The sequence below is a fragment of the Cylas formicarius genome, unplaced genomic scaffold, assembly GCF_029955315.1.
Source record: "Cylas formicarius isolate icCylForm1 unplaced genomic scaffold, icCylForm1.1 PGA_scaffold_6__28_contigs__length_40554024, whole genome shotgun sequence".
NCBI lineage: Eukaryota > Metazoa > Arthropoda > Insecta > Coleoptera > Brentidae > Cylas > Cylas formicarius.
In genome coordinates, this window is record NW_026844347.1 from 11,404,866 (window position 1) to 11,432,353 (window position 27,488).

Sequence of the window (27,488 nt, forward strand, 5' to 3'; positions counted from 1 at the left end):
AAATTTCTAGAAATATTTTTCTGTATATAGTATCAAAAAATTGATTTTTATATAGCGTTGCCCGATATACGTTGAGGAAAAACACTATCTCGTTTATACTTCCAATGTAGTTTACCTTATTTAGAGTAAAAGATCAGAGAACAATTTTTCTAAAATACCCAATTGTTTACTGACCTGGCGTGCTCAAGGTTTTATTAAACATTGCTTGCCAATTCCGATAGTGACTTCACACATCAGTCAGTGAATGAATTCGTGTGGTTTTGCCAAAGTGTATCCAAATCTAATAGTCATATAAATAGTATAGGATGGAACACGTTGGTAAACTTTAGTCATGTGATTATTAAACACTCGTCTCCTTGCACTGCGCTATGTCCATGGCTAACATGACGTTTATCAAATTTATTGCATATTTGCATATTTTTGCTGGCTTATTTGCCATGAAAACGATCGAAATTTGAACTGTTCAAATCTGACCGTTATCAGCGTTTTTACAAAATATTATTATGAACACCGTTTGCTACGAAAGGACTGAACGGCAGCCAAAAATAAAATAAGTCTGAGTTTTTGACTTAGGTCATAATTTCTGAGAAATTAGTCAGCCTGAGTTGATTCCCAAAAATTCTGACTGAAGTCAGAAATTCTGAGAAATAGGTTAGTCTTTTTGCTTTAAGACAATTTATAAAAAAACATATCAGAATTTCTAAGAATCAGTCAATATTCCGCACTGTGAATACATTATATTAGTCGATAATTGCTTTCGTTATAATTAAATATAAGGTTAAAAGGTAAGAGTGTTATCAAAAATAAAATTAACAGTACTAGTATGATAATGATTTCCAAAAATGTACTCAAGATTTTTATTCCTACAATTATTTTCCGATTGATACTATTCCGAGACATTTATTTTTTATCTTTGCTATTTACATATGAAGCTATTCTGTTAGAAGCTTTTACGAAACTCTTTGAAGAAAAAGTTTCGCATAGTTTTCCTTCTGCTTGAGAAATTAAGTATTTAAATTTTGTTTTCCACACAATGCTGTCTCGAAATTCATTTTCCTTTCCAACAAGTAGTAAGTGACATAAAATTTTTCAAATGTTTTTTAATGTTTTCAAATTTGGGTAATACCTAAATAAGATCAGTGCAGGTGTTAAAAGCAGGCAGTTTTGTTTTTAACTTTGTGTTTATTTGAAATATGAAAGGTATTCTTGCTAATCATGACGAAATCACTTTATTGACTCGCAAGTATACTTAAAAATTGATCAATAAAATCAAGTTTTACTGAACAAGAGAAGAAGATTTCAACAAATATTTTTCAAAAAATCCTGTGGGTACATACAGGCCTAATGATATAACCACAATATCGATGTCGCTACCTAATTTTTAAAAAAGCGGGTATTACCAAACCCAACAGCCTTAATTAAATTGGAATGTATTACAGTATATTTGCAAAAGAGAAACAAACGCTTTTGCTCAAGTAATTCGAAAAATAAACTAAATGTTGATATAAAAGTTACAATTAGATACGAAATAAACTAAATTAATGGTATAGGTTATAGGCTACGTGAATTCACATTGGTTCACATTTAAAAAAAAGAAGGAATGTATCGATGTCTACTTTTTGAACCTCTCTGTATATTTTCTAATTACTGTAAAAAATGTGCAATAAAAAATTTTGATGGATGTGCGAGCATTTTTCTTGAGATCCAATACCTGATTTTCAAATGAATTTGTTCCATATTTTAGGCGTTCTCTGTATAATTAATTACAATATATTCAATTTTATGTAATTAATTTTTAATGTATTTTAATAACTTCAAAAACATATAAATATTTGAAAGCAAACGTTAGAAGGACGCAAAATTTTAGATCAAACTTTTGAATTGCCCAGTGTAAATGTGAAAAATTACGTGCATGTACTACGGCACTGTACGAATTAAGCCAACAGATTACAGTGTATTTGTAAAACTGAGTTGGCAATACTGGGGCAGGAGCGCGTGCCAGTTTTTTAGTTTTCATCCCGCACTTTTGGTCCAGTGACTTTACTCGCGGTTACCCATCGGTCCTGGCAACATACGCAGTCGGACTAAAATTATTAGTGTAATAATGAAATGGGAGAAATATTGTGAAGACGACGCGGCGTAGCGCACTATCTCACCTCGTGGGCGCCAGTCGGCCGTTCGCAGATGCATTTATCAAATGGCAACCTGTCGGCAAACTCATTAATTATTCTGAATCCGATTAAAATATGTAAACATATATGATAGCACCGGAATATTTCTGACTGGAGTTGTTCCTTTGCAAATTTGAATTAATCGATGACGGTTTATTAGTACCGCAATTTGCAATGCAATAAGCAGGAGTTGGGACAAAAACCGTTTGACCTTGGAAGATGTGCGTTTATTTTAAGTCGTGCGTTTGTTTGGTTATCCGTGCCCGATCAATCTTTTCGCGTCGGATCGTTCGGATGCAGAAGAAGTGAAACTCCGATTTTTTTTGTGTGGTTTTTAACGTTTGGAGGCAGCAATAGACACTGATTTGGGTTTTTCAAATTCACGTTGTGATTTGGTTTTCAGTTAGTATTTAGTCAATATCTGTTACCTCCTCATTACTACAGATGGCCAAAACAATGTAGAGTGCTTAATATTTGAGCTTCCTATGCACTATACTGACTACACTAGTCACTATTTTCAAACTATAGTTATACTGAAGTGTACTGATTTTAATAGTACTAGCTGCTAGTGTTGGGGCTGGTCAATTGATCAGTTCTTAATTGACCAGTAACAAAATATTTTAAATAACATCTTGCAATTGTAGAGTGTTATCTAGCATTGTTCAATAATAATATGTATTTTATAATAAATTATTATCCTTTTCTGATGTCCATTTTACCTTCACTCTCTATATAACCCAATAATAATATCGACTCCATTTAGTTAGTTTCGTTCCCAGAAAGACGCGACGGCGGCAATATAAATAGATATAAATTAATATAAATTTTATGGAATTTTTAAAATTATTATGTTGTTGACTGGTCTATTGACACAAAATAATTTGACCTATCAATTCCACTTACACCTTGCTTATCATTTTATCACTTTTATCATTATATAACGTCTTATGATATGGGTGATACGACTGATAAAGAAGCTTTCAAAAAATTAGTAAGAAAAATAGTTTTAACGTAAGAAAACTTGGAATAATGTTGTGTGGTGGTGAAGTAGTGGTAAATTCAAGGCTCCTGGTGAGATAGGGATCTAACGATTTTGTTTTTCTGCAAGATCAACAAGAGATACGAAAACATGAAATAGAAGCTAGGGGCTTTAATATGGAATGCTTCTTAAAGACAATCTATTGAAAACTGACATTTAAGAACGAAAAATGAAAACATCAATTAACTAAAAAATGTGACTTGGTATTAGTAATAGATGTTAGGGTAGTAAGAAAATCTGGAAAAGTCCGTTATGAAGAAAATACAATAATTTTAAGATGAGAAAATAAAGGCTAGGGACCTTAAAAGTAAGAAGTTTTAAATTAAGAATGCTTCTTAAAGAAAACCTATTGAAAACTGACCTTTAAGAACTAAAAATTAAAAAAAATTTAAGAATATGATACATGTTAGGGTAGTAACAAAATCTGGAAAAACCATTGTGAAGAAAATATAATAGTTTTAAGGTGATAAAATTAAAGGCAACAAGTTCTGGAAAAATAGTAAAACCTTCAGAAAGATTTACCGTCCATAGGTTTCGAGATTTTATTGTTTTATCATAATTCAAAAATCTAAAATATATTTATGTTATTCCCTACCAGTAGTTTCGATGTGGTATTAATAACAATATTCCATTTATTTCCAACAGTGGTCTAGTCTTCATAGTATCCGTATCTGTCCTATCACGATTGCCAAATGTCGACAAAACTAGTATTCAAACTACTTGTAGGTAATTACGCGAATATATTTCTGACCTTTTCAATTAAAAGAAAACCAACCAACTTCAAAACAACAAATAACTGCTGGCGAGAGATATTCAACAAAATAACAAGAATATTTTACAATCAGGCTATATCACGCGAATGTTAGAAATGTTAACATTAAAGAAAAACTTCACTGTACCGTCATTATAATATACATATAAAAGAACATTTAGTATTCTTTGAAATACAATGTTGTAATATACCGACTTCATTCTAGGTCCTCAAATTATTACGGTCCGTTTTTTACAAATCAACTTCTCGAACAAATTCGCAGATGAGAATTTACCAAAATTAAAAGATTATTAAAAAACTTCCATAAATTTTGTATTCAACAGTTTGAACGATTACTTTAACAATAACATCGGAAATGTGCAAATCCTGATGGAGTAGAGAGAGATATTTCATTTGTGGTAGCTGTGAATATAACTTAAATGGACATTGTTTAATTTTGTTTGCTTTGTGTAGGATCCAACAACATTAGGATCCAAAATTCTAATCTAAGCGGTCAAATAATACATGTAAATATTTTATCTATTCAAGCAATATTTGCAAGCATTTTACAAACTAACCAAAACTATCCTCCTATCGGTTTTGTTTAGTTCATATCAGATTATGTGGTCTGCAATTTGGTTCAAACGATCTGGAAGCATAAAAACAATGTCCATTGAAACAAGGAAAGTGAAGAAACTCCGCGCAGTTTCATTAGAAAAGTTTATTGTTCTGTTATTTTGCACGTGCATCGTACAACACGACACTATAGATATTTGGGAAATATTGCCTGACTTGCACAATAAATTCGCTGCACAAAAATAAGCGAATAAATCTGCCATATTCTTTGGCTCCCTTTGGTTGCGTGACTGTTTGGCGGCTGTTCGGTTTTTTCCGTTTTATTTTAAAATCGCGCATAAGGCAATATTTCGGCACTTATTTCGTACGTTAAGGTGACAATAGAAGCACTTTATTCAGCAGGTTAATCGAAATCATGGCTCCAATTACCAGCGTTATTTCGTATAGGAGTAATTATTGGGAAATTAAATAATAAATCTGATATTGTTATGAATGATTGTTCTCTATCGGTTGAAATTCGCAAGAGATTCTTTAAATTGAAAATTTTAACAGGAAACATTCACATATGTCATGGACTCCTGAAAAGAGCTCACATTTTTTTGTCTACCATTTTCAATTGTCCAATATATAAATTTTCCTTCATTTTATGTCTCACCCGTTTCCGTTGGAACTTAAAATTTAATTTAGTTAGCATGTATTACCTTATATTATTTTACTAGCAAAGAAGCCTGTCAGGTACTTTATTAAATATATTAAAAACGCCGAAACTCTATTATTATAAAGTTGTAGATGGCTCGAAATTAAACTTCAAAATGTAGGTAACGTTGAAACTCCAAATATATGGTTTGCAGTCCCATTAGTGCCGTCGTATGCACGAATAAAACATTATTTAGCTTTTAAAAGTTCATGTGACTTTTGAGATTTTTATTTAAACTAAAAATAGGATAATGTTATATAAAGTTTTTGGTCATTTTTCAGCTCTCAAATATTGTACCTTTTACTATTATCTCTAGACCCAATTAATATATCGTTCATTTTTCTTTATCATTCACTATGCTTCTTAAACGTGTTAAAAAATAAAATTTTAAACTAAATTTCCGTTTTTATCTTGTTAATAATTCCAGCCTTTTGGTATTTTATCTCATGATAATGGTGATATTCGGCACTATTGCAATTTTATAGTTATATGTTTTGAATGCATTTCATTTTCGCTTTTCGAACTATTTGTCTTTCTGTCAAATATGGTGAGTCAAAAAATGTGTTGTTCTAGAAAGTGGAACATAGTGCAAACGAATTAAAATGAACCACAGTCAAAAGTCAAAGAGTAAAAAAATCTCACAATTTATTAAATTTAAGATTTCTATGTACAACATACATATTAATAAATATTTTAAATATATTGTTATAAGCATACAACAGAAGTAAAGTTTATCTTAAATTTGTAAATAAATAATTATCATTCTTAGATATAATTTTGATTTTTTCCATACTTTTCCAAAATTCCAAAAGATTTCAAAAAACTGATAATTATGGTAGATTCAAGAAAGTTGGAATGAACTATTTATAGTGGTTTTTGTTTTCAATATTCCAATATTCTAAGTGACCAACGCAGGTTAATATATCTATTAATTCTTCTTTTCGACATTTTTGTTAGCTAAAAAATTATTTTGAAAGCCTTTTGAGTGTAAATTTGAATGAATCAATAATATATTATTTAAATTTGCATTTCTTAAGATGAATTTTTAAAAAATGTTTATTTTCTCAAAATCTCTCAATTCTCAAAACTAAAAAACAAAATTAATATAGCTTTTTCCAGAAGTATTATGGAAGCTAATTATAGCATACAGCTCTAACTTCTGCATTATCTTTTAGTAAAGCAAACATTTACGCATATGCAGCGAATGGATAAAATTTGGATTTTTTTAATATTGGATTTCAGGAAAAATGCTCGCACAGGTTCATCAAGCGCATTTTTTGCAGTAAACAGAAAATTTGCAGGGTTGGTGAAAAAGTCAATGTAGATATTAAGCTCCTAAAAACTAAACTGTAGTCGGCGGTCAAGATTATCTTTATTATTATCTTCGTTTCTTCCTTTAATACATGTTCATTATTTGAAGTCACTTCTGAAGATGAAGTATGGATGTTATCCTAATGAAATCTTCAATCTTGGGCTCTCATTAGTTTTTAGACGACCTGACACTAGACGATCTTTTACATGCTCTGCTTCTATAATTTTTCTCTTAATTCTACTGCCTGTGGATCTTGTAATTTGTCTTTCTGGATATTTTGTGTTAAACAAATTACACACTTCTTCTTAAGTTCTTGTTTTGTCTCCATATCGAATAAACATTAAAAATTTAATTCCGTGCGTTTTATTTAGATGCGTCATATTCACTTCCTTTACTCCTGTTCATTGCAAAATTGTATTTTCTTTTTTATTCCCTTGAATAGAGTGTGATAAATGAATTTATTTAGCGTGTTACATGTAAAAAAAGGGAACTTGGTGTCGACATCTACTTTTTATACCTGCAAAAAAAAAAGAAAAAATTAATACGGACGTGTGCGACCATTTTTCCTAAAGTGTCTGACTTTTAAATGCTTAATATTATATGCCAAGCATAATAAATATCCCGTCACATTCAATAACGTCCGCAATGTCCCGTTTTAATCTACCACTTTATTAGGAGGAATCGACTTCGTCCCCCTTTGATCTTATTGCAGTTTAGCGAAAATACAAAGTTAAACATAACGAACGTAATTTGCATATTCATCTTCGATTATCAATTCCAGCATCGTTTGCGGCGCAACTTACACCTCTCATTTTCCTTTCCTGTTGCTTTCGTTTCGATCGGCACCGTATAATTATTACAATAATTTTAAACCGCCGTCCTACGGTCGCCTCCGTAGCGGTCGAGAGGTGAACAGATTTATCTAGCCGGGTCCAATTCATTTAGATAAAGTGGAATTTTTGATCAAGTCGTATATATATATTCAGGTTTATCCTAACAAATGGCCGGCATTCGCGTTAGATTGCATAAAAATTAACGGCTATCTGAAAAGGAAATATACGCAGACGGTCGGATCGACCTAGGTCTCACCTCGCCATTCCTTATATGCACTCTTGTAAACGAATGACTTGTGCCTGTTTTATTTTCGAAACTTTCTATTTGCTCTTGTAACAGCTCGGTCTGCTTGTGTGCCGCGTCTAAGTGAGAGAACGTTCCGCCGACATTTTTAAGTTTGCGAATTATCGTCGATTCATATTGTCACTGGCGCCATTTATATCGATGCGTATTAATATTGTCGCTTTATCAAGCGATCCTAAACTGCGAGTCGTATTTTACTAGCACGAGAACGTACGGCAAAGTGATCGAATATCGAAAAAATTATATTATGCAGTGACGGCAAAATCATTGGAAACGACAATTTTAATTGTTTAATTTGTTGAAGATATTTTGAATATTGTTGACATTGTTAGAATGTACAATTATTATACCATACGTTTAAACAATAATTTTATTCGCTAGTATATTTAATAAAACTTCCTTTTTGAAACTCATAAATAATTTTTAGTCAGCATTTACTAACAACACATAAGCTTTTGTCTAAATCTAATATTTAGTATTTAGCTTTCAAACAGCTCCTAGGCATGGACTGCAAGCCTCTAGTTTAATGCTGGCCCAAACTTCCTCGAAGAGTTGGCCGAAATTTTTAAAAGTTCCTGACCCTTACATTCTTTTAACGTTCATCAACAGATTTTCTATCGGGTTAATGTCTTGGCGACAAGACTGTAAAACATCCATATGATTATCCTCTATCCAGGCAGTGCCCCTCTAGCAGAATGCTTGGGATCATTGTCCTGCTGAAATTTTCAAAGTATCTATCAATCTATCAAAGATCTAGTGGACACCATTCCAGGAAAAATAGCCCCATACCATGATGCAACCACCTGCAAATTTCACTATTTTCATAGTGTAGTGTGGTCATATTCTTCATTTGGTTGGTGCAAAATCAAACGCTTTCCATCATAAATAATAGTATATTATGCAACAAGTGCGGTAAACGGCATTTGACACACGAGTTTATTTGACACGAGCTGCATATTATACTTTTTCTATGACCGTTAGTTTTTGGGTACATTTTCGCAAAACAACACGAATACATTTACTGACATGACCGTCAGAATTGACAAACGTCAAAATTCATTCAAAATCTCCGAAAACATCCGAATGCTCCCAAATCCCTGCGGTAAAATCCCGGAAATGTCCGAAATGGCTCGGATTCGTGGGAAACGAAACTGACGTGGTAAAGTGACACTTCCCGCACGCTAGATCGATGTGTAATTAGGTATTTTACAGACGGCAGTAGAAAACAGTATTTACCAGGGATGCATCTGACCATAAAATCTGCTGTACGGGCCTTATTCTTACTTGGAACCCCGCCAAAGATTATTTCCAAAGTCCTTTTTCTTGCTTAGTAATAATTCGTCTTTCATTTTCATTACAACTTTTTTGTGAATCCGTATTACTCATATTTGCAGAAATCCGAAGGAAGATTAACATTCAACCATTGAAAGGAATGTAAGTGGAAGTTGACAACTCACTAAATCTCATATTAGGTCTACCGTAGCGTTCCTAACTAGTTTCCCGTTTTCAAAATGTATTTTTTAAAAATAAATTTGCAAATAAAATTATTATTTAAACTTATGATTGTGCTTAATGTTAAAAAATAAACTGGTATATATCCCAACAATAGTAACAGTGATGTTATGTCCGAAATATGTTGAACAAATTTCTTAGTCCAATAATTAAAATTATCGTTAATTACCGTCTTCACTTAGTTTGCTCTCAAAAAGCATTTCAAATAGAATGTTAAAAATAAATTTAGTTTGGGTAATAAACAAATGTCTTCTTCATAAGATGTGTAAAAAATTGTGCATAAGGCGCCAAAAATCGTTTTTATTTCTGAAACAATTTAAAATACGTAAAAATTACAAAATTTTTACTTCATATACAGTACAGATTTTATTGGCTATGTTGTTGCCAAGTATCAATTAATTTCTGAAATAGTGGAAAAAAATATGTTTTCAATGCAGATTGTAAGCTTATGTCAAAACCTTGTATTTATAAATTTATAAATAAAAAATTTATCTGCTCTTATTAGATTAGTTTCTTCTTTTTCTTTAAACTTTATAAATCAGTTGGAAAGTGCTTTTCTTGATTGAACGATTTATGTGTTCCGCATTTCGTGAGCTAACAAAAAATAAGTACATTTCCGAAAAGCACAAAGAGAATTTCCAAATCTGCTGCGTTTTGTAACATTGAATCTATCTAATCAATGAAATATTTCTTCTTTATACTAATCACGCTGTATTAACAATAAATAAGGATTAATAGCCTCTTTCAACATCTTTTTTTGTTACTTTACATATTGTCAGGTGGAAACTTGTATGGCGTCAACTTCTTTGTTGACGTCATAGTAATGGAGTGCTTTAGCCCCGGAAACATGAATAGGGAAATGTGACTTATAAAACCCAAACTTTTATTATTTTTAATGCGACTTTGAAATTTCCAACCTTTTGTCGCCACACCATTAGCCTTTATTTACCACAACGAAAACCGTTTAAAACAATTTTTCAAAGGTTCGCCAGCGCGTTCGGCTATAAATCTCAACCTAACATAATTCATCGTTCATTCGCAAGGCGGTTATTAACAACAGTTGCCAATTAAAATTGACCTGTCTCTGTTTCATCATAAGGCACCTTGCATGTCGAGTCGATTCAAAACTCGACCTATCCAATGCCCACGTTCACTTATACCATTCATACGCGATATTGGTTGTTTTTTCTCCGTTTGTCCGCTGATATGGAAAAATCTCACCTCTAATGTTATTAACCGCTGAAAGCGAGTCGTTTGCATTTCAAATGTCTCTTTTACCATATTTGAACGTTTATATTGAGTGCTTAATTACCATTATTTACGCCCACCTTTACTAAATACTCCCACCGGACTAAATTTAATTCTTTTTTCTGTTTAACTTCAGATTTCGACGTTCAGCAAGACATCGTCCCACAGAACCTATTCGAGGAGGAAGAGAGAAGCAATAAACGTAAGTAAAGCCCGTTTTAGAAACGTTCGTTGATTTCTGATGAGCAATAAAATTTTGAAGACACCCTCACAGACTTAAAAACCTTCGATAGATTAGCTACAGGATATATCTCTGAGGGTCTTTGGAACACTACCAAAGGATCCGTACTTTGAAAAATGTAAAAAAAACATTTTTTGAATTTTTGAAAAAGGGTGTTTTTCAAATAATAATCTTATTTATAATATGCTTGGCCTTCGAAGTAGCAAAGGGAGTAAAACCCTATTCTGAATCCTTTATCACTTAGTTGAGAGAGCTTTGGACTGGTCACTGGGAAATCATTTGCATAACTCTTTATCAATACTTCTACATTTACCAAAATAATGCCATTGTTCTGATGGCCTGATATATTATGAGCATTTGAGAATTAAGAATTTAAGAATAGAATCTTTTGATTTGATTGCCATAAAACGCCTGGATGTAAAAGCAGCTTACTACGTCCAAGTTAGTCAAGGGGCTTCTCATAGTCAATGAAACATAAGAACAAATTATTTTTCAGGTCTCGATATTTTTTAAGTGTGTTAACATTAAATAAGTCTAAAACCCTGTCCAGAATTGGTTCCGTTTTTAGATTTTCTAATTGCTTACTCTAATTATAGTGTTGTGCCCGAGAGCAATTCTTGCAAACTACATATTATTCTAAACAAGTTTGGCAACTAAAGAAAGGAATATTCGGCTAAAGAGAAGGTGATATATCGCACTTACTAAATTAAATTTTGTTGGAGCATAAATCTAAATAACTATTAAAAGTTGGTGATTTTCCATGAACTACATGTCTGATTTATTTTATATAATGTGATACATAATTTTTTATTTTCTCGTGTGATATCTGACGTTTTAACATGTGTTAGGTCCACATTTAACTTAACTTATCAAACTTAAAGTGGTCTATACCAAATGGTGCTCTACCAATGTCGAAAAGTGGGTAGCAACTCTATTTGAAATTGCTCAAGCAGTCTACCGTCCCCTTTACCTGAAGCTGCTATTCACATTCCTTCCATATCTAGCCAGTGGCAATGATAACCAATTCTCATTGCATAGCGCTTTCGTAATATTTTCTCTGTCCTTATCACATCGCATGTTATCGTATGTTAGACGTCTACTAGCTTATTATGTTCAACTGAGTCAAACTCTTTCTCATATTTAATGAAACGTAAATGTAAACAACTCTTAAGCACTAATTATTTTGCATGACTTTTTGACCTCTCAAAGTTTTATTCAATTAATTTAGTGAAGCCTATCAAACTTGAGGCGGTCGGCGTCAACTGCAAACTACTGCAAAAGTTGCTACAGAAATGTTGACAGAAGTTTCTTCCTTTGTTTTACTCCCCCTCGACTTAGTGTTGTCCAAACGTTGAAAACATCGAAATATTAAAAAAACTATTTAAATCTTGTCATTGATGATTCAAATCCGATGTTAATGAATTCATCTTTCATATTTTATAACCCTATAAGCATTAAACGTACTATCAAACAATTTTTACAAATATACATAGTAAATATATCGAATTTGAGGACTAAGGAACGTATCCATTGAATTTTTGATCCACATACATATCGTATTATTTGTTTTGTCCATGGTTAGTCAATTTTAAAATGCTTTTAAGCATTGCATTTCTAAAGGCAACAATATTTACTAGTGCATGTATTTCAGTAAAACGTTTTTTAAAAATGTGTCCTAGATGAAGGTACATTTAAGTTTAGTTTTTAAAAACTACCAAAACCAAAGCAATAGAAAATTTGTGCTACGTGACGAAGGAGATAAATAAGAACTAAAAGTTCAGATTTTCACGAAATTATATATTTTTACATGATATTTGTTTCGACAACACCGTGTCTTTATCAAATGTATATTTACAAACTACCTGCTACTAACTAAATTGACAATAAAACTTTAATTAATGTTGTTGTGAGAATTTAAGTTAAGTTAAGATTTAAATACCTCTTCTTTATTGAACTTAAAATCTCACAACATTAATTAAGGATTTATTGTCATTTTTCGGTATATATAGTAACAGGTAGTTTTTAAGTATTACATTTGATAAAGACACGGTGTTGTCGAAACAATTGTCATGTAAAAATATATAATTTCGTGAAAATCTGAACTTTTATTTCTTATTTATTTTGGATACGAGAAGAAATGGTCCAAACAGATTCTTAAGGTTCGTTTCAGATAACGCAAAAAATATGTTTGCTAGATTCGTGCTAAGGGAAAAATATGATTCTATTCCATATCCTTGCCTTTCTCGTGGTCTGAATTTGTTATGTACGAGTAATGGTTTGCTTAAAATTAATGCTATATCGACTCTAATCGCGTGCCAGGTGGAAAATACTGTTTCTTTATCTTTATTAATACAAGTAGCTTCACAATCTTCGGCATTTTCATTTAAAAAACTTACTAATGGCAGAGCCGCTAGCTACTCTATGTATCCCATAATGAGAACTTGCCGAAGGTGAGCAGCAGCCTGACAAGAGTATGTTACGAAGTGTGATGCTTGTGACAGCGATTAAATACTCAACTAGTGTGTCAAAAAAAGGATTTTTCTGTACAATTTTGTCCTTATTTTTTATTTCTTGGAAGAATACTTCTTAATAATAAATACTAAATAAACAAACATTATCTTTTTTCATATTAAAAAAAAAACATATTTCCAATTTTTAATGGAATTTATATATATATATATATATATATATATATATATATATATATATATATATATATATATATATATATATATATATATATATATATATATATATATATATATATATATATATATATATATATATATATATATATATATATATATATTTATTTATATATTTATATGTATCCTTCACAGCAACTCTAGGCGAAATTTTTGAAGTAGTCTCTATCCCCTTTGCTTGAAGTGGCTGCTCGCATCCCTTCCATAACCAGCAAGTGTCAATGACAATAAAATTACATTTTCAGTGAGCGACGTTATCACATTTCCGAAGTACGCAAAACTTTCGTAATGTTTTCTCTGTTCTTATCATTTCATCGCGACGAGTAAATAAACCTTGGGCGTATTAAACTTTTCGCATCATACATTATCGTGTACACGGCGCCGATGCGAAATTAATAAACGATGCTTATCTCGACTCAAACTTTAACCTAAATCCAGTTAAATTAAAACGACACGCCTTTTACCGTTTTCCCGCGGCCTATATCGTAGATCTTTACTTGCAGATTACGCTGCCCTTTTAACCGGCCGATCTTCGCTCACGCTGAAGAACGAATTCATGAAGCCGACGGCCACCGATTGGAACAAGAACAACGCCGTGGCGACGGGAAGGTTCACTCTCCACAAAAAGAACCTATATTATTCATTTTACGTGTCGGAAAAAGCCGCCCGGCCTCATTCGTTGCAGTTCGTCAAAAGTAACGGCGACATTTTGGAAGAGTTTAAGCTTTCGTACGGGTCGAGCTTGGTGAACAGCGTATACCAGAACGCCACGCGGAAGGTGTGCGGCGTGTGGAAGAGATTGGCCAAGGATTACAGGCGGTACCTCAAACAGGAAGATTTATACGCCGTGCTAGTGTGGGGAGTCAAAGATCAGGCGGAGTTCACTCTGAGCGGGAGGCTCATGAAGTACGTCGCTCTGGAAAGCGAATGGTTCAGCTCGCTGCTGGAACCGGAACCCGACACAGACTCGCTGGCAATGACCGGGGCGGGAGGTACCGCTATCGTGTCGACTTCGACGTCGGTCACCCCATCCATACACCTGGCTATAATTTTCAATGGCTTATTCACTTCATCTGAAACTCGAGACGTGCCGATAAACGTGACGCTGTCGCTGGACGAAAAGAAACAAGTGATACTGCAAGAAACGATCCACGTCCCGAACCCCGCGAGAGACGTGAACGTAATCGACATCAGTTCCCCACTAACTTCAGCTCATTTGCGTCTATTAACCAGAGGTCGCTTGGTATTAAGCGTTTCCTCTGTTTCCAAACCCGATGCGCTTAAATTGAGCGGAAACGTCATTACTAAGACGTCGTGCGAGCTGTTCCAAACGGCCCTGGCGTCGCCCGGATCAGCCCCCGACGGAATCAACGGCATGGCTTGGTTTTACCTCAACAACGACGGCTCGCTGGTCTACAACATTCAGATCGATAAGCTTTCGGCCAAGGAGAACCCTCCCATTATACGACTAATCGACGTTAAAACCAAAAAGAACACCGAGGACTTGACGCCGTATTTCCAAAACGACGGATGGGCGAACGGCACGCTGGACAAGCTCAGTCCGAAGGTGTTGGAACCGCTGTATTCCGGCGACTTAACGATCAACGTCGGCACCGCTAGCGAGAACACTTTAGTGAAAGGAAGACTCGTCGCCAAGCCGGTCACGGATGCCAGGGATTCCCCGGCCCCCGTTTTATTAAAACGGGAAAATTCGAGTCTGCCTGCGTCGGTTGTCGGTCTCGCATGGATATCCGTGGACCTCGACTGTTACATCCATTACGACGTCTCCGTGAACGGCATGAGCGGCGACCGGAAATTGGAGCTATGGATGGAATTGTATCCGTTGATAGCGCCCGGCGCTCCTTTTATCAACAAGCACCTGGAGGACTTTCAGGGGAACGCGGTCGAAGGAAGTCCCGTCGAGATTCTCACGAAAGAGGAGCTCACTCGGTTGGAGAACGGTGCCAGTTTCATTAAGATTAAGGACCAGGAGACCAAGGCTGTCCTGCTAATGGCAATAATTACGAAGGTAAGTTTTCCTGCTGCGATTGGGTGTGTTAAAACTTTACGAATTTGAGTCCAAGCTGAGTTCTAAGTGCCTCGAAGTGGCAGAAGCACTTCAGAAATACGCTTTAAACAATAATGTTAACGTAATAATCTAATGAGAATTTCGGGATAAAGTACCAACTAATCCAATATTCAACGTCCCTACACTTGTTTTCGTGATAGGAAGGGCTAATGGAGAGATAGATTTGTCTGGGTATATGTTTATAACGGGAAGAAGTTACTAGGTAATAAAATTTATAAATATTCGGTTCAGTTTTGAACTCGGGACCATTTCAGTTTTTTTTTGCTTTTTGCACATGTTGGACTTTAATATTCGAGTAGCAGAGTTTTAAAGCGCAAATTTCAGTTTTTTTTCTTAATACCAGTTTAACAGTAGCTCGTGCGTACTGGATGCGCAAGATATGCATTTTGTATTGCTACTAATACTAATAAATATGCGCCCAAAAAGTTTTCAATATATGTTTGTCGAATATGTTGATTTTTGGAATAATTGTTGTAAGCAAAAGGCTACAACAGACACCATACCTTTTAGTGCTACATGATTCGGAAATTACAGGTCTATATTTGACAGTTTGAAAAATGCTGTATTTACTTTGATATTGATATATACGTTATTAATTTAAACATTAGTTCTGATTGCTGTTGAAATTATCATCTATTTCCTACTCTTCAAAGTGACCTTCAATTTCTTCAATATATTCTTCTATTTCTTCTTCTTTCTCTTCTTATTGAGGGGATATTTATAAAATATTCAAATAAAGACTTCTTATTGTAATCTACTCGTAAAGTAACAGAATATTTTGTCATCTTCAATGGCGAATAACTTTTCTTAGCACACGCAGGCACTTTTGGAACGTTAGTTCGTTTGGTGTGTCCTGCTCTTTTAAAATTATTGCTATTTTGTTACTATTTTCTTGTCTTATTCTACCGGCTTATAAATAATAATATTCCAAAAGTAGTTCATCTCCTTAACTGGATCGGTAAGCTCAAAAGAAAAGAAGCAACCTTGTCTTCCTCCGTGCCAATTTAAAAATGGATTTTACATTAAATTGTTTTTTAATTGAATTTTATTTTTATTTATTTTTAATTTGATCGCATTGTAAATAACAATATTTCAAAAGTAGTTCACCTCTTAAAGTGGAGTGGTAAGCTCAAGAGAAAAGAAGCGACCTTGTCTTCCTCCGTACCAATTAAAAAAAGATTTTAACATAAATTAAGTTTTTACATTTAATTTTTGCTAATTTATTACTGTTTTATGTCTAATTTGATCGAATTATAAATAACAATATTCCAAAAGTAGTTCACCTCTTAAAGTGGAGTGGTAACCTCAAGAGAAATGAGGCAACCTTGTCTTCCTGTGTGCCAATTTAAAAAAGGATTTTACATTACATTAAGTTTTTACATTGAATTTTTGCTAATTTATTACTGTTTTATGTCTAATTTGATCGAATTATAAATAACAATATTCCAAAAGTAGTTCACCTCTTAAAGTGGGGTGGTAAGCTCAAGAGAAAAGAAGCAACCTTGTCTTCCTCCGCGCCAATTTAAAAAAGGATTTTACTTGGTCGGAAGACGACAAGTTTGATTCTTTTCTCCCGGATTAGCAATAATATTCTGAACGTCCTACCATAGTAGATACTTCAAAACGTCAATGTTTAAAAACCAGTATAAATATTTATTAATGGTTTGGAAATTTTTGAAAACTATCAATATCCGACAAGTTTATCAGATACCACTTCTAGGCTTAGTGTAGCGTACCATCTACCCTTACCAATGAAAGATGGGTGAAAGTGATAGGTATGGCTCTTGAAAATTAATATATGCAAGGACTAATATTTCAAGATAATTGAGTATTGAAGAATTGAAATTTGCGCTTGTTACTTTGAATTTGGTTAGAGTATCGTCAACCCTGTACCATACTTACTATTAATTTCTCTTTAGGTTTCCATACCACCAACATGCCGGTCTTCCTATTCCGCGAACGACAACAACGTCCGACAATTCGACCATCCCGAAATCATCTCGACCGGGGAGTGCTTCTTTGAAGAAAAATTCTACCAAGAAGAAACGTCCTGGGTGTCCTCTAAGAACCCGTGCCAGATGTGCTTCTGCCAGAACGGCATAACCAAATGCGACTTTATGCCCTGTCCCGACATCGATTGTCCGAACGGAAAGAAAATACACGTCGAAGGGGAATGCTGTCCGGTCTGTTCAACCAACGCGACTATAAGCGAAAATAACATCCAGAAATGCATATTCAACGGACGCTCGTACTCACCGGGAAGCAAATTTCACCCGTTCTTGATTCCTTCCGGTTTCGATTTATGCACGGAATGCACCTGTGATCTTAATTATCCTGAGATCAAGTGTATGAGGTTGAACGAACACGAAAAGAATTGCTGCAAGAACTGCAAGAAGGGCGGTATCAACGATAACGATCCTCTTTCTGATGACTTCGTGCCAGTTGATATGACCAAGTTTGCCAAAAAGGATCAATACGTGAAGAAGGAAGAGAGTCTGGCCCACAAGATTTTATCCGAGGGGGGATGCAAGAATACGTACAATCCCAAGAAACCGTTTGCCAATGGAAGCGAGTACCACCCTTTCATCGATTCGCTGGGGGAGTACAAGTGTGTCACTTGTAAATGTCAGGTCAGTTGCTTAATAATAATAATAGTAATAATAATAATTGTAATGACTGTAATATCCTCTGGGGCCTACCGTGCCTGTTTTACAGAAAACACAATGTTATCAGTTAAACTAGCAAGATTTACTGAATTCTAAAATAAGTCTAAAAATGAAACTGATCACTTATATAACTACTTGGACATAATTGGTAAATTTCATCAAACTACATATTAAAAGATTCAATTTTTTGATTTTTAAAAATCAGATTTGGAAATACAATTTTTCTCGCTTAAAAGCATTCTTTGATTTTTCGTCTGAAACTCTGCATTAGATACATATACGGTATGGTTTGGTTAATAATTTGTGGAGTTTTTAATAAACATTAAACATAAAGGTTCATTTTGGAGTTTTTTAATGTGCCTGTTATTATTATTATTAATTTTGCCTTATTAAGAAGAATTTGACACTACACTACTTTTAGTAATCCGCTCGCTGTATCATGATCTGTAAGGAATAAAACTTTTATCATAGTAGTCAGTGGTTCGTAAACAATCGATATTAATAAAACAACGGTAGGCAGCGTATTATATTAAATATAATACCACCTGAACTACAGTTATTAAAATCGGAGGATAGATTGAGTTTATGACCAAAGTCCTCGTTCAGAAATGACTTTTAAAAATTTTGTATATAAAGGACTAACAAAAAGAGTAGTTTATGAAACTTTAATATTTTCCGTATAACAGGAAAGTCCGAGTCCAAGCCCGAGATCTGAAAAAAGGTCTTTCTATTGGATTTTTCAAGGAATGTCTTGAGAGTAAATGTTGGTTTGGGCTAAATCTAACGTTTTTGAATGCAGTAGAACTGTTTTATGTAATTTGTATAGTTCCTCTTCACTTTTTTTCCGAAGTGCTTTTTTTTTAAATTTTGCAATCATCACAGGTTCGTTTTCATGAAAACTCGGAATAACTCAATAAAAAATCATTAATACCAGGCAAACTGAATATAAAGCACTGGTAATTTGGGCCATTATAAAGTGGATTAACACTGCTTAACACTGCATTTACGGTTAAAAAAAATATTTCAACAAATTGGAAAAGGTACTATTGAAATTTTCCTGAAATATTGATTTTTAATTTTTATTAAGAATAATAGATACAACAAAATTTTGAAAATTACAAAACTATATTAGTCCAGCCTATTAATTTTCGCAATTTACTTTAATAATATCTGGGGGAAAAAATTGCTTCAAACTTTCATATATCGACCAACAACATCTTTTCATTTCATGCCTATATAAAATTCCGATACCGATCAGGATTGAAATAAACATAAATTTGTAATTGTTAAAAAGTCAAAATCTGTATAAATCTAAATTAGCGTGAATGGGTTTGTTTTTGTTTGAGAAAAATGTAGATGTCCAAATTTTTAATGTGTTTTTCTTTGCTACTTTTAACTCCAAACAACTTTTCCTATCAGCAATTTGGTACCACTTTTATATGTTGTATACCATTTGACCATTACCATTTTTAAGTGCACTTAAGCTTTCAACACTAAATTTTTGGACAGAGAAAAGAAAACTCTAAAATGTTGCACTTTTAATTGACCACGATGTATATTAGGATCATTACCGGTTTATCTTTTTTTAAACAGCGTAAATCTGTTGAAGTACATACATACGTGAAGTACATACGGCATCGCCATTTAAGTTACCGTTAGTCTTATCGATAAAGAAACTAATATTCTCTGAACAATCTTGTACATTTGTTGTGAAATTGTTTTTTTTGTGGTAAATGCCAACAAATTATAATTCGCAGCAATGGTAAGAGCTCTTTTTTATACAACACTAGTAGTTAATTTTATCTTCGCATAGACCAATAGGTATGAAGCTATGATAATGTTTCCAATACCAAACTATGAATATTTTTCTTGTGCTTCCATAACCCTGTCGCAATTCAATACATTATTTCAATAATTATTTATCTAGATTGAAACAAAAAATATCAAAATTTAAATAAAATATAATGATTTTTTTTATTTTTGCAGAACGGAGAGCAACTCTGCAAGCGGCAGCATTGCAGCGTGAACACGTGCAAAAAAATGTTCGAACTGAAACGAAGAAAGGAGAAGATAATTTCGTCAGATTTCTGTTGCTCCCTGAAGGATTGCCGTAACAAGCTCAGACACAAAAGAAGGCCGCAGGTCACGAGTTAAAACCCCGGTTGGTTTTTGGATGAAGCCAAACGGATTTTTAAATATGGAACTTAGGGCTCGGTCCCAGTTACCTACGTACCAAAGAAGACTGAAACAATTGTAAGATGGACGGCGACGAGGTGGTAATTTAACTTTATGAAAGCGCGCAGGCGCATAAATTCATTGTGAATTCTTTAGGATTAGGGGATAGTGCAGTCAGCAAGTTCGAACGGCAGATTATTTATATTTATTTTTGTTACTTATTTGGTATAATGCAGGGATCAACTTGTACGGCTGCAGCCGAGGTTATTTATTTGACATAATTGTAAATTATTCCATAATTGTAACGAGTTTCTATGTGTTTTCCGGTGTCGCCAGCTTTTCGCGTTTAAAAATATAGTTATCCAAACGAACAGAAAATTGTTGAGGTTGAAGATAATATTTGATGACAATGAATTAACGATTTGATTACTTCGGAGGCACCATTTAACACTCCAACACTGGTAGTTACTCAATACTCATTAGAGATAAAGGCTGAGCGATATAAGGAAAGACATCAAATTACGGGGTGTAGCCAGTTTAATTGGCACGTGGCATTGGAAGGCATTTACGTTAGAGGGGCCAATTAACTGGGAAGCGCTCCGTTATGTATAATACTTCTGTATAATATTTATACTTCCGTAACATAGTTTTTGATGTTTTTCCAGTATGAAAATATACCAAGTTTACTTTAATTAGGACATATCAAGATTGGTGCCATACCATCAGTTGCAGGTACTTAAGCGCCATGCGGTTCTTGTAATAAAAGAAATCTAGTCCCAGGTAGCGTATTTTGTATAATGGATTGAATTTAGTTTTCTTGTTCCGCGTCGGGTCATTATGATGAAGGTGAAGAAAATGTGCTTGTAAGTAACGGAAGGCTTTGTGATAGACGGTAAATGATTTGATTGTAAACAAAAGTTTTTTTCCGCAAAAACCACAATACGTATTGGAATCTCCGTTTGCAATATTTCAGTATTTTGCTAAATTATTTTATTACCAGTTAACGAGTGAATGCGGTATATGTTTGGCGATTGAGATTGATAATTTTAATTAATGTAAATATATCGATAGTTTCGCATTAGTAAGAGAAACGTATAGTAATATGCTTGTACATTTTTCTATTTTGTAAGAAAGTGGATATTTTAATTTATTAGTGAAATAAAACCATATATAAACTAACTTAATATCAATTAAGTTGTAATATATTAGGTTTACGTATCGGGCGCCACTTTGCATTTGATAATATTTATTTAATAGAAAGCAACAATATGTAATTGTGAATATATATCGAGATGTGTTAGCAAATGCACTATAACAGTACAGCTATGTTTAAATCTTGTACCTGCTTTAGGTCTAAAAATACATGCTTGATTAATTCGCAGTTGTTTTCTCTTTACGCTTCCTGATTTCTGTACGAGGCACCCGTATTGGAAATAAATAAATTTTTTGTCTCCTATCTAGGTAAGTGTCATATGCCTTTGTAAGTATCGAAATTTCTTATAGGTCATTAAAAATATTTTGAAAGTTACACATTATGTTGATATTGCGAGCTTTTAAAAGAGAGCAAGAAGGAGAAGGAAGGTTACCCGGTAGAGTGAGACGTTGGAAATAAAAATTCAAATGTGTCAATAGAGTCAAACCGAAAAACGTGAAGTAATTTCCCTTACACAAAGTTTGATCGGCATTCACATCAACAGTAGGATTATTTTCAAAATAATAGTTTCATTGGAGCGACGTTTAGCTATTCACATCAGAAGTAAGATCGTTTTCAATATAACATTTTCATTAATGTGACATTCAGCGAACTGTTATCTATCAAGATTATTGGGATTTTTTTTCCAACTGACTTATAATTCTTTTCGTGAATAGTTTTTCAAATGAGATTTTTGCGATGTTATGGGTTTGGTGTTTTCGATCAACCAATTAACTCTATTATTCAAATGTGTGACAACACATAAAAATACAATAATTTAAACTACGTATTTGCCTAGCGCTATTAGGTATTGCAGAGATTAAAGTTCTCCTTAAACGAGTTTTTTGAATATAAGTTAGTCGGTGTTTATATGAGAAGTGGGATTATTTTCAAAATAATATGTATTTCAGTTAAGTGACATTTAGCGATTTACATCAGAAGTAGGATTATTTTCAGTCTAATAATTTCATTAAAGTGATATTGAGCGAACTGTTTTCTATCAACTGGATTAGTACTTTATAAGGAAATCTTATATCTTAGGAAATGATCCTTTTGACAGTCCTATAAAATTTATTACAACAAACGATTTGTAATTGCAAAAAAATTTTTTTTTAAGTAAACTAATAGAACAATTGACTTTTTTGCAATGATATTACTTAAATTTTATTTGATTTTCGATCAACCAATGGACGGCTATTATTGAAATATTTTTTTTAAGTGTGAGAACAAATAAAAATTCAATAATTTAACCTACAGGTTTGACTAGTATTATTAGGGTCTTCGAGAATTAAAATTCTCCTTTAATGAGTTACTTAATATAAGTGTCCATGATGTTGAGTCGGAAACCAAAATCTAAAAACGCTCCTGGTTTGGATCACATGCGAAGTGATGGAAATTGCGGAAATGAATATTACGACCACTGACATTTATAGTAAATAAATGATGTCGGTTGGGTTGTTTTCCACCGGGCTTGAAGATTGGTGTCATTAAACCGTTATATAATCATAGACAGTGCCGCGTTCGGTCACCGCTAGGAATTAAAATATACTTTTGACGCTATAATTATGGCCTTCAGATTTTTTGTTCAATGGTCGTTTAATGGCGTAACAGCTGAGTTGGCAATGTTAAAACATGACTAAAGCAGAGGGCGTCGATATATTGACGCTCCTTGCACACTGTATCGGAACTACTGGTAACTAAAGTGGGTAGATTAAGCAGGGATCGCCCCTATTTCTCAGGTAATAAATAAATAAATAAATAATCGTTTATTGACCACTTATAAATACAAAAACGTATTTTTGAAGTCAGGAAGACTACAAACAAGATAAACATATTACATAAAAACAGTTAAACCAGTGTAACCAGAAAGTAACACTTTGTACACTCTAAGAATAATTAATTTATAAAATAACTTTGATCGACTGTGCCTGATGAGTAACAAGTTCGTTTATAGAATAGAAACAATGCTCTTCAAAAAGCTTTTTTGATAATTGTTTGAATTTTGTTTGAAAAAGAGTGTTTGCAAAAATTTTATACAAATGTAGATTAAATTTACTTTTTTGTGTAGTCAGCTGTTCGCGTCATGTAGCTGTGATATACAGCACAAGTCGGAAAAACAGACAAATTTGAGTGTACTTCAATTAAAGTTTGGAGAATAAACATACATGGTAACGTAAGTATTCTCAATTTTTTGAATATTGGGCGGCAGTGGCTGGACACCCCCCAAGACCCGAACCGCAAACTTCTGCAATCTAAAGGCTCTCTCGGCCTCTGTCGCTTTCCCCCTCAATAGTAGTCGATATGATAAGGCACTATGAAACAGTGCAAAATAAACTACACACAGGTGGTCTATATGAGGCGCCCAGATTAAAAACGCATCTAAGTAAACACCAAGGAGTTTGACCGGTTCAGATTTTTTACTTCTTCTATTGGTATTGAAAACTAGAGTCTTTGTTTTATCAGAATTAGATTTAAGTTTATTTGCAGTGTAGTGGCAGCCTTTTTATTTAAATTAATTGGATCTTTATCCGATTCAATCAATGATGTGTCATCCGCATAGAGTATACTTCAAGCAGTATTTGTTGCTAATACTACGTCATTTATGTATATTATAAACAAAAGTGGATCAAGGATGGAGTCCTGATGCACTCTATTAGTAATGTCCAATAGAGTGGATTTCCGATCATTCCAGGCAACATATTGCTTTCTTCCGTTCAAATAAGATTTTAAAAGGGCTAGGGTATGGGACCTACCCTACCGAAGACCAAATTGGGAATCAGTTAATAATTTCCTTCCCTCAAAGTAAGCGATAAATTTATCTTTTATTATCGACTCAAAAATTTTTCCAATGATAGGAACGATTGCTATGGGTCTGAAATTATCTAAGATATTAGTATCCCCTTTTCTATGGAGTGGAAGAATTTTTGTCACTTTTAATTCATCCGGAAAACATCCCTCTTCAATGTTATTTTTTATTAGATATTGATTGTTTAATAATATTAGCATTTAGACCATAATAGTCAAGACAATGAGAGTTTTTTAGTTTCAAAATCGCTTCGCTAACATCACTCTCCACAGCTGCTTACATAAAAAACGAGAAATTGGGTCTAGTTGATCGGGAGATGTAGGTCATAGCATCTACTATTGAAGGTGTGATGGTTTTCGTTATCTCCGCTGACACAGAAGCAAAATATCTGTTGAACTCCAACGGAGTAATTGATGTTGAATAGGATTACTACGCTTAGACGGTCTCTCCGAATTAACAATATTCCATGTCGTTTTAGATTTTTCATTTTAAATCAGTTTTCTTTTTCTCCACCTTTATAGTGTGACGTTATTCTTTGTGGAACCGTTTGTAAGCATGAAAGTCTTGGTTACTTTTTGAACTATGGTGATTTTTTTAAGACAGAAAAGATGCTGGCGCATTTCTTTAAGGTTATCATTGAACCATCTAATTGACGAATGATGGATAGTTGAGTTAACAATGGGAAAGGAACTGTCGACAGCTACCCTAAGTTGTTCAATAAACATACAACAAAACTCTACGCCACTTTGTTCGTTACTGACAAGTTTGGGCCACTCAATGTGCACCAGACTGTTGTCGAACGCAGTTATACGTTTTTTATTTATTAAGCTTCTTTTAATTTTATCATAATCAGGACAAAGTACCGACGAATTAACTTTTATTAATTGTTCCAAATGATCTGACAAAACGGGATCACAAACTAGGACACTTAACCGGTTATTAGGAAAGTTGGAAATTACATTGTCCAAACACGAATCTACTGATTTAGACTTCCTGGTAGGTTCTTTTAGAAGAAACTCTAAGCCAAACGAAATGAATAATTTTTTTAACTCCTCTGATTGGGAGGTTTTCTGTGTTAAGTCTACGTTAAAGTCGCCAACAATAATTAAGTTATCATAACGTTTATAAAGGAAACTTATAATTCCGTTTAAATGATCAATGAAAATTGATACATTACTTGAAGTAGAAGATCTGTAAAGAGTAAGCAAAACAGTCTTATTATTAATAATTTCCGCTGCACAAAATTCTGCATGACTTTGAACAGCAAATCCGGCGACACCTAGATATTTGTATTTGATATGAGGTCTTGAAAAAATCGCAACGCCTCCATGTTTATGTTTCGGTCCATTATTATAAGCTTCATCAGGACACTACAATATAAAAACACTCATTTGAGCAAAAATTAGAATAATTACAAGTATTTAAAAAAAAAATAACTAACACAATTTGGCACTTATTCCTCCACAGAGGATAATATCATTCGGCGTTGTTCGCACAACTATTACAAAAACCAACAACTAAAAATACTGAACCATCCCGCAAAATATCAATAGATGTCTACTACAATTTAGAATAATTAACTAACCGTTACGAAACTCGAAAAATAATGGACGATTGACCGAATAGAGTTAAATTACAAAATACATAAAAAGGCGCAAAAACAAACGGTTATTTTTGATTTGTCAATAAGAGATCAAAAAATTCTTATGTAAACAGCAAAGTATAAACTACTTGTTTTTGACCAGAGAAAATAATAAACTGGCCAGAACTAATGACTTAAGTCCTACACTCGCAGATGGACAGAATAGAATGGTGCTCCGGCCCACTTTGCTCGAAAAGTGTGTGAAAATTTAAATATGGTATTTCCCTGACAGAGGATATAGGAGAAGGGGATCAGGAACTGAATGGCCTGCATGGTGTGCATATGTTACTCCACTGGATTTTTTCGTCTGATTACTGGAAATTGGTCATGCGTAATGCGTCATTGGTCTTTCATTTGTCATTGGTAATTGGTCATTGGTCATTCGTCATTTGGTCATGCGTCATTGGTCATCGGTTTTTTGCGTAATTGATCATTCGTTATTCCTCATTCGCTATTAATAATACGTAATTCTTCATTCGTCAGTCATTAAGCGTTATTTGACATTCATTCGTCATTAGTAATTCATCATTGGGCACCCGTCATAGGTCATTCGTTATTGGTTATTCGCAAGTCGTCCATCGTCATTCGTCACTTGTCATTAATCATGCATAATGCTTCACTGGCCAGTCCTTATGCGTCATTAGACATTCATTCATCATTAATCATTAGTTATTAGTAATTCGTCATTAGTCATTGCTCATTCGCAATTCGTCAATCGTCATTGGTCATTCGTCATTAGTTATTAATTATTGGTCATTGGTCATTCGTCGCTAGTAATTATCATTGTCATTGGACATTTGTCATTCGTGAACAGACATTCATTCGTCATTCATAATTGGTCATTCATTATTTATCATTTGTTATTGGTCATTGGTTATTGGTCAATCTTCAGCCAATAAATTATTCTTTCTACTCAGCTATCAAACATTGGTCATTTGTCATGCGTTATTCGTTGTTCATCATTCGTCATTGGCAATCGGTTATTTGTCATTGCTCAATGGTCATTGGTCAATAATAATTGTTCATTGATCATTCGTCAGTCAGTTAATCATTCCTGCTAATCAGCTATTGAACCTAACTAACTAACCGAAATTAACCAAAACCGTCCAGAAAAATGGAGAACATAATTTTAAATCATTGACATTTAAGTCTTTTGGATCTCTACCAAGACACTGTTCGTAAAAATTCTGAACCCAAATTCACCGGCGGGCCAACTCCTTTTCCTACCACTCACAACTTAAAACAGGATCCAGGGAAATCAAAGGATAACTATATGAGTAAAAAAGATATTTTACCCCACAACATTGATGCCAAGATGTGTGACGCTGTAGACGCGAATGGATGCCTGTACGGTGTTACATGTATATGTATATACCTGATCATCGCCGGCGGAGCGCTCGGTCACCGCTAGCAACTAAAATAAACTTTTGACGTTCGTTCGGGTATAATTATGGCGTCTTAAATTTTTTTGTTCAATGGTCGTTTAATGGTGTAACAGTTGCGTTGGCAATGTTAAAACCTTGCTAAAG

At 33.7% G+C, this 27,488-nt stretch overlaps 1 protein-coding gene across 1 annotated transcript in view; it reads left to right on the forward strand.

Moving 5' to 3' along the window:
• LOC132703760 (dorsal-ventral patterning protein Sog) overlaps positions 1-21,676 on the forward strand; it is a 98,040-nt gene extending 76,364 nt beyond the window's left edge. The window contains exons 4-7 of the mRNA XM_060673208.1: positions 10,580-10,645; positions 13,893-15,418; positions 17,398-18,108; positions 20,131-21,676. Coding sequence (XP_060529191.1) covers positions 10,580-10,645; positions 13,893-15,418; positions 17,398-18,108; positions 20,131-20,298 — 2,471 coding nt within the window. The 3' untranslated portion in view covers positions 20,299-21,676. The remainder of the gene's footprint in view (positions 1-10,579; positions 10,646-13,892; positions 15,419-17,397; positions 18,109-20,130) is intronic.
• The last annotated feature ends 5,812 nt before the right edge of the window (positions 21,677-27,488 follow it).